The sequence below is a fragment of the Sparus aurata genome, chromosome 2, assembly GCF_900880675.1.
Source record: "Sparus aurata chromosome 2, fSpaAur1.1, whole genome shotgun sequence".
Lineage (NCBI taxonomy): Eukaryota > Metazoa > Chordata > Actinopteri > Spariformes > Sparidae > Sparus > Sparus aurata.
Genome location: NC_044188.1, coordinates 12,933,319 through 12,941,912, shown reverse-complemented (window position 1 = coordinate 12,941,912; position 8,594 = coordinate 12,933,319). Strand labels below are relative to the sequence as shown.

Here is an 8,594-nt window from a genome sequence, read left to right as displayed (position 1 = left end):
CCACAGATATCAAAGATCAATGTAAAACTATTTATTTATGCTGTTCAAAAAAATGTTTAAACATCAGTTTGGTTTGCATGAAGGTACATGTGATTCTTACTCATGGCTTGCATCCCTAAGCCAGCATGATGTCCACAAAGAGGTGGCCAGAGAAGGTTTGGGCACTCTTACAGCTTTTGTTGGTGGCATCTCTCTCTCAAGCTAACAATCAGGTGTGCATGCTGAGGGGCAATCCAGAGAAACCCCAGCTATCTAAGTATGGGGACATTATGTTGGGGGGAATTTTCTCTTTCCATAGCAGGTGGAAAGACCAACAGGACACTTACATGCATGACCCATTGCATCTCCAGTGCACCAGGTAAATTACATAGATTTCAAATATCTAAGTGAACAAAGAAACAAAGCAGCTACAAAAAATAATCAAACCGAGTATTAATTATCATGCAAAGTATTCCTGTTTGTGTGTATATTAACACCATCAAATTCTTTGATTTGAGTTATTTTTTTCTACTTTAAAGAAACAGTGGTTGCACATACAACTTTTTTTTTGCTGTCCGCAACCAGTTTAAATTTCAGAGGGTTCCAGTATGCCCAAGCTATGCTCTTTGCCATAGAGGAGATTAATAACAGCACAGACATGCTGCCTGGCGTCTCTCTAGGATGTAATATCTATGATGCCTGTGCATCCATTGCCAGAGGTGTGAGGGTCGCACTGGCCTTGGCTAATGGTAATGAAGTGGTATCTGAACCTGCTGAGGCACCATGTACAAGAATTGCCAAAGTACAGGCCATTTTGGGAGAGACCTTTTCCTCTCCCTGCATGGCCATAGCTACTGTCATTGGACCCTTTCATATCCCACTGGTGTGTAAAATTGGAAAAATATATATCATATTTATTAAAGAAAAGTATGAGAATGAAACTCGTCCATCTGTGTCATCAAAAAGAAGGATTTAAAATACATTTGTGGATTATGTAAATTATGAATGTATTTTTCTCAGATATACTTTCTTTTCTCTTTTAGATCAGCCACTTTGCTACTTGTGCTTGTCTCAGTGATAAAACCAAATACCCATCTTTCCTCAGAACAATACCCAGTGACTACTACCAGAGCAGAGCCCTGGCTCAGTTGGTCAAGTACTTTGGCTGGACTTGGGTTGGAGCTATTAGATCAAATGATGATTATGGCAATAATGGCATGGCCACTTTTACAGAAACTGCCCAGCAGCTGGGTATCTGTCTGGAGTACTCTGTTTCTTTCTACAGGGCAGATCCATCAGTCAAAATACAAAAGCTAATTGACATTATCAAGGCTTCCACTTCCAAGGTGATTATCACTTTTCTCTCCCCCACGGAGCTGTATGTGTTAATGCATGAGTTCTTTAACCACAACTTAACTGGGTATCAGTGGGTAGGCACTGAGGCCTGGATCTTTGATTCTGAAACTGCAGCAAGGGACAGACATCACATTCTGGATGGTGCCATAGGCCTGTCCATTCCCAAAGCACATGTCAGTGGCATGAGAGAGTTCATGTTGGATGTGAAGCCACTAAATTCATCTAGTAATGAATTGTTTACAGAGTTTTGGGAGACATTTTTTAGGTGCAAATTCAACATGTCAAAGTCATCATCAGAGAATCAGAGAGAATGTACTGGAAATGAAGATGTGACTGAAGTGCAAAACAGCTTCACTGATATGTCGCTCATGCCGATCTTTTACAATGTTTATAAAGGAGTGTATGCTGTGGCCCATGCACTTCATAATATTCTCAGCTGTAATGAAACATGTAACACCAAGGTGCAGCTAGATCCATTTATGGTAAGTTGAACACCAAAGACTTAAAAGTCGCATTGACAAGTTGTGGTTTAAATTTTGACAAAGAAGTTGCTGGAGACTGTCAATCATGCTGTTAAGACAATATACCTACTCATTTTTTGCCAAATAACCATCAACACTGATGCATATCTTCTTAGATTTTTCAGCACATAAGAAAGATTCAGTTCACAACAAAGGAAGGAGATGAGGTTTACTTTAATGAGAATGGAGACCCAGCAGCAAAGTATGAAATTATAAACTGGCAGCCAACAGAAAATGGCTTTGTGGACTTTGTCACAGTCGGTCTTTATGATGCATCTTTACCTGCAGACAAACAACTGAGTTTGCGAAATAAGCCTTTGATTTGGGCACAGAACTCACAACAGGTAATTAGAATTGTTAATACAAGTCTGCAAAGACAACACGTTGTCAACGAGAATGCCCATACATATTTCTTGTTGTCATTTTGTTTATGAAGGTGCCTTCGTCAGTTTGCAGTGAGAAATGTCCCCCAGGAACTCGAAAGGTTCTGCAGAAAGGAAAGCCTGTCTGCTGCTATGACTGTTTCAGATGTGCAGAAGGAGAAATCAGCAACACCACAGGTGTAGTACATTAAAGCAAAGCAAAACAAAATGTAAAATTTGTCATGTTCACAAACCAAAAAAATCTTAACAAATCAAAACCCAGTATCCTCACAACTATTGACCTTTAGGGTCAAATGGTAGGCAAAAAAAAACTGGATATGGAAATCCCCTGGTAACAGATTTGAAAAACCATGCTCTTGGATTAACAATCCATTCGCACAGATTTTGCCCTCTTCAGTCTTTCTGCAAATGGACATCGATGACCACATCCACCCAGTAAACAGATTTTATTTAAATTATATCTACATTTAACGGCAGATTTGACAGAAGCATATTGCTTCCACACAAGGAAATATTAAAAAAAACATGATCATGTTCTAATTATTTTGTTTTAACGTGATAATTAATATAATTAATTAATTATTTTCATTGTTACATTTCAGCATGGTGGATTACATTGCAAACAGCATGTGTACAATAAGGGGGAATAAGAAAATCAATTAATTCAATCATTGATCAGCCGAACTTCTGGCTGATCAATGATTGAATTAATTGATACAAGCAACCCAGCACAGCTACTGACAGTCCTACATTTCTACATGGAGGTTGCCTTTGATAGTAATCAATAATCAATAAAGATGATGAAAACTACTCCATTTGACTGTATATGAGCAAAATGCTCTATTTAACTGGAGCAGGAGGAGGGCATAGAAAAGATGCAATATTGACACTAGGGATGTCCCGATCAGATCGGAGCCGATCTGGGCATTTTTCCGCTGATCGGAATCGGCAATTTTGAACGTGTACCCAGGCCCGATTATTTTTTTTTAACGTCTGAGCACAATTTGTGGCAGAACTCAGACGCGCGCGTAACGCTACTCTGGCAAACCTGTGAATAAAGTGTCTGCAGTGTGGAAATAACGTCAATTAGAAAGCGAAAGCAGTCCAAAGGCGACATGTAACATCTGCTATATGGCCGTTTCGTGGAGCTGCATTTTACTACTCATTTGATACAGTATATACAAAACAAAAACTCATAGAAAACAACGTGTTCACTCGAGAGTACAGGCAAGGAGACCAAAGCAGCAAACAGTCGCGGATAATTTCAGTTATGAGAAATATCCTCAGCGACATGTCCACAAATAATACAGAGAGGGTCATCAAATTAATCGCTCTGGATAACCAGCTCATCTCCGTGGTAGAGGATCAGGGTTTTCTTCGTGACCTGGAGTTTTTGAATCCCCGGTATGCCCTACCATCTCTGCATTATCAATCAATCAATCAATCAACTTTATTTATAAAGCACTTTTCATACATGAGTATGTAGCACAAAGTGCTTTACACAGGAAACATAAAACAATAATAAAGAAAGCCCCTCCCTCCCACCCTCCGTACTATATACATGCAGACATACGTACACACACATACACACGCACACACACACACACACTTACTACAGGAAATAAGGAGACATGGCAAGGCACTGAGGATTGAGGAAACGCCACCTTTGGGCCCGTCCACACTGGGAGGAGTCACAGGCTGTGCCACGGGGGGCACCAGTGCCCAGGCCCCCCGACCCTGACAGACAACGACTGGCTGGGCCAAAGGGACCCAGGGACAGCACCCCCAGCAGCATCCCAGACACAGCTCCCAGTGTGGAGGACCCCCCTGAGGAAACTCTGGAATTAACCCTTAAAAACTAAAAACATAAGATAGGATAAAAACCCTGACAAAAGATAATTTAAAGAAGTAAACAGTTAAAAGGATAAAATGCATAAGATAATAATAATAAATAAAATAAAATAGTATCGATGATAAATAATAAAAATTAAAAAAATTAAAAATTATTTAAGATGAAAATAGTTTAAAAAAAACAACAAAAAAAAAACAAAAACAAAACAAGATAGGAACAACAACATAAAATACGATAGAACCACATAAGAATGGAATAAGAATTTAAAATATTAGTTAAAAGCCTGATTAAAAAGGTGTGTCTTTAACCTTCCCTTAAAAATATCAACAGTCTCTGCAGACCTGAGGTTCTCCGGCAGGCTGTTCCACAAGCAGGGGCCATAGTGGCTAAATGCCGCCTCACCGTGGGTTTTAGTTCTTGGTTTTGGTAGGGATAAAAGGCCAGAGCCGGAGGACCTCAGGGTCCGCGAGGGTTGATATAGTAAAAGCAGGTCAGATAAGTAGGAGGGCGCAATGCCGTTAAGACATTTAAAAACCAGTAAAAGAACCTTAAAATCGATCCTGAAGCGCACGGGGAGCCAATGCAGTGACTCTAAAACTGGTGTAATGTGCTCCCGCCCTCTGGTCCTCGTCAGCACTCGTGCGGCTGAGTTTTGTAATAATTGGAGATTTAGAGTACTCTTTTTGGGAAGACCAGAGAGCAGGGCATTACAATAATCTAAGCGACAGGAAATAAAAGCATGCATTAGCACCTCTGTACTGGCCTGGGAGAGAAATGGGCGGACTCTGGCTATGTTCTTAAGATGATAAAAACCTATTTTTGTCATATTTCTGATATGTGGAATAAAATTCAGCTCAGAATCAAAAATCACGCCCAGATTTTTTACTGATTGTGTTGGTTTAAAATGTTGTAGTTTTGGAAAAAGTTTCTCTCTCTGGCCTTCAGGACCTATAACTAAAACCTCAGTTTTGTCCTGGTTGAGCTGTAGGAAATTCACTGCCATCCATGACTTGATGTCTACAATGCAGTTAAGAAGGGCATCAATTTGATCTGTTTCATCAGGAGACACGGCAATGTACAGTTGTGTGTCATCAGCGTAACTATGGAAGCTGATGCCGTGTCTCCTGATGACATCCCCAAGAGGAAGCATGTAAAGATTAAAAAGAAGTGGACCTAAAATTGACCCTTGAGGAACCAATTGACCCTTGGGGAACCAATTACATTTATTCCACTTTCGAGTTACAATATGCCGGTATATGCGCACTAGTTTCGTAAGTCTCATACAGCAGAGCATGTAAAGCAGGCAATCCAGGAGATGCTGAACGCGTTAATAGACAAGCAACGTGTCCACGTCATTTTATGTGACAACGTAAAGTACATGAAATAAGCAAAGGATGATATGGAGGTACCAAGCCGAGCTGCGTCTCACACACACTTCAGCTGGCTGTACACGAGGGTCTGCTGTCACAGTGCAGCATCACACACTCACCTGCTAACACAGGGAAGGTGGAGGTCAGTGTTGTAATAGCATATGCAGAATAAGAAAGAGCCATATGAAAGTATAGACTTTGTTTCAACAAAATAATAAAACCTATTAAGGAACAGCTTAGATGCAGGTACTTTTTTTCTTAATGCAGCTGTATTATCTAGGAAAATATTAGTTAAGGCTAAGTATCGGATCGGGACTCGGTATCGGCAGATACTAAATATTAAAGGACTCGGATCGGGATCGGGGTAAAAAAAACCTGATCGGGACATCCCTAATTGACACATCAAAAGACAAATGAACTGAGCAAGTTCAACACCTATTTTAATTATTTTTCAGATTCCATCACCTGTGTGCGATGTGACCCTGAGTTCTGGTCAAATGAGGGAAGAGATGCCTGTGTAAAGAAGGAGGCAGAGTTTCTCTCATATAAAGACATTATTGGAGCACTGCTCACTGCAGCATCTCTCTTTGGAACATGTATGACTGCTGTCGTTGCATTGATTTTCTTCAGATACAGACAGACTCCTATTGTCATGGCCAATAACTCTGAGCTGAGCTTTCTGCTGCTCTTCTCTTTGAGTCTGTGTTTTCTGTGTTCTCTGACCTTCATGGGCCGGCCCTCTGAGTGGTCCTGCATGCTGCGACACACAGCATTCGGCATCACCTTTGTCCTGTGTATCTCTTGTGTTCTGGGGAAAACAATAGTGGTGTTAATGGCCTTCAGGGCCACACTCCCAGGTAGTGATGTGATGAAATGGTTTGGGCCTGCACAGCAGAAACTCAGTGTTCTGGGTTTTACTCTTATACAAGTTATCATTTGTATCCTCTGGTTAACAATTTCTCCTCCTTTTCCTTTTAAGAATTTTAAGGAGTCAAAGAACAAAATCATAGTAGAGTGTGCTCTGGGCTCAGCTGTAGGCTTTTGGGCTGTACTTGGGTACATTGGACTTCTGGCCATGTTATGTTTTATTCTTGCTTTTCTGGCTCGGAAACTGCCTGATAATTTCAATGAAGCCAAATTTATCACCTTTAGCATGCTGATATTCTGTGCTGTATGGATCACTTTTATCCCAGCGTATGTCAGCTCTCCTGGGAAGTTCAGTGTGGCTGTGGAGATATTTGCTATTCTGGCCTCAAGTTTTGGACTGCTCACTTGTATTTTTATTCCAAAATGTTATATCATCTTACTGAAACCAGAGAAAAATACAAAAAAGAACATGATGGGTAAATAGGCGCCAAAATCATGATGAAAACTGACAACAATATTATGGCAATTCATTTCCGTTCCATCATAATGACTACATAATCATTTGTTAACCTATGCAGCTCCCTAAGGGTCATGGCAAGACATTTTTTTTAGAAACAGTTTTGCATTACCTCGCAATAGCTTTTACGTCATCACGCAATACTTTTTTGTTCCCTTGTGATACCTTTTTACTTCTGTTCCTTCTGAGACAGCTCATTATGGGTATAGTGACGTGATTAAACAGTAAATTCGACTTGGCCCATGACCCCTTCCTTCCCTCTGGAATTTATCACGACTACCCAAGGGATCAGGGGGGTGTACACAAGAGGACCGCCTAAATCAGGCTCTCAACTGTGGGTGCGGGTCCCACTGATCCTACACCCTCTTTTAGTGGCAAAAGTATTGTGCGGTAATGCAAATCTATCACGAGGGTACGCAAAGTATTGTGAGAAGAGGGAGAAAGAAGAGGGCAGAGGCACACCACATAAAGTTCCTGTTCCTAGTGGATCTATGATGTCCTGCCCAGACCGTCCAATGTCTTCAAATGCAGATGCAGAGTATATGAGCTCATTAAGCTGCCTTACTGCTGCTCTGCCACCCAGCCTGACAGCTCTACCTTAGGTGAAGTAGACAGGCTGGGTGAAGAGCGGCTCCAGAGGAGCCGCATAACACCCGGAGAGGCTGAAGAGTTTGATGTGCTTGATCCATAATAATGTTGTTCAAAAGAAACAGAAGGAAATAAGTATTGCGAGGTCATGCAAAAGTAGTCCTGAAAATGTCTTGCCATGACCCTTAGGGGGCTCCGTATTAACCACACTGTCAAGTAGATATCTATTTACTTTACTCCAGACTTGCTTTGTACTAATTTTCCACTGTGTGCGACTTCTTTCAGGACATGACATGCACAAGACTTATATATCATGGACTTCATGTTTCATAACCTTTTGCAAAATCACAACAGTTTCTAAATCATGATTAAAGAATAAAAATCTACATTCATACAGACAAAACGCCTTTGGCATGATTTGTGTGGTTTCTTCAACTGGTCCACTGGTCCAAGAGGAGAGGGGATACTGAGAATCCTCTGCTATATAAAGATGGAGACATTATGCTGGGAGGAATCTTTTCAATCCATAACAAAATGAATGACAGACAGGATACATATATGCACAAGCCATTGCCACTGCATTGCACCAGGTAAATTATACCATAAAAAAAACTAATTATAATGTCTAAGATGAATTGAGTACAGGTACTGAAAACCAAATAGTTAGTATTGTGAATAAATACCGTCGTATATTTTGTTTTATTTATTGTCATTGTTCCTATTTTAATGATACACTGGTTGCACCTTCAACTTTTTATAACTGTCCACATCAAGTTTGAATTTCAGAGGGTTCCAGTATGTCCAGGCTATGCTCTTTGCCATATAGGAGATTAATAACAGCACAGACATACTACCTGATATCTCTCTGTGTCTCAATTGCCAGAGGTGTGATGGTCGCACTGGCCTTGGCTAATGGTGATGAAGTGGTATCTGCACCCTCTGAGGCACCATGCACCAGAACTGCCCAAGTACAGGCCATTATGGAAGAGACCTTTTCTTCTCCTTGCATGGCCATAGCTACTGTCATTGGACCCTTTCATATCCCACTGGTGGCTAAAATCAGTACACTCTAAAAGGTAATAGCTATGCTTACTTAAATCGTAATAGTGTACTCTACTTATTTGTCCCTATCCTGTTGATTTAACTCAGGGAATGTAAGCA

At 40.7% G+C, this 8,594-nt stretch overlaps 1 protein-coding gene across 1 annotated transcript; it reads left to right on the top strand.

The window, feature by feature from the left end:
- Positions 1 to 311: 311 nt before the first annotated feature.
- LOC115573111 (extracellular calcium-sensing receptor-like) lies at positions 312 to 6,812 on the top strand. The gene is made up of 6 exons (XM_030403740.1): positions 312 to 358; positions 565 to 862; positions 1,023 to 1,817; positions 1,973 to 2,200; positions 2,293 to 2,416; positions 5,917 to 6,812. Exons 1-6 carry the CDS (start codon positions 327 to 329, stop codon positions 6,810 to 6,812), a joined length of 2,373 nt encoding a protein of 790 aa, XP_030259600.1. The 5' UTR covers positions 312 to 326.
- Positions 6,813 to 8,594: the final 1,782 nt, after the last annotated feature.

Excerpts from the sequence above, each read along its gene's own strand:
- LOC115573111 (XM_030403740.1), top strand. The coding sequence starts at position 327 with ATGCATGACCCATTGCATCTCCAGTGCACCAG. Across the intron at positions 863-1,022 it reads GACCCTTTCATATCCCACTG|ATCAGCCACTTTGCTACTTG; the intron begins GTGTGTAAAATT and ends TTTCTCTTTTAG. Across the intron at positions 2,417-5,916 it reads AGAAATCAGCAACACCACAG|ATTCCATCACCTGTGTGCGA; the intron begins GTGTAGTACATT and ends ATTATTTTTCAG.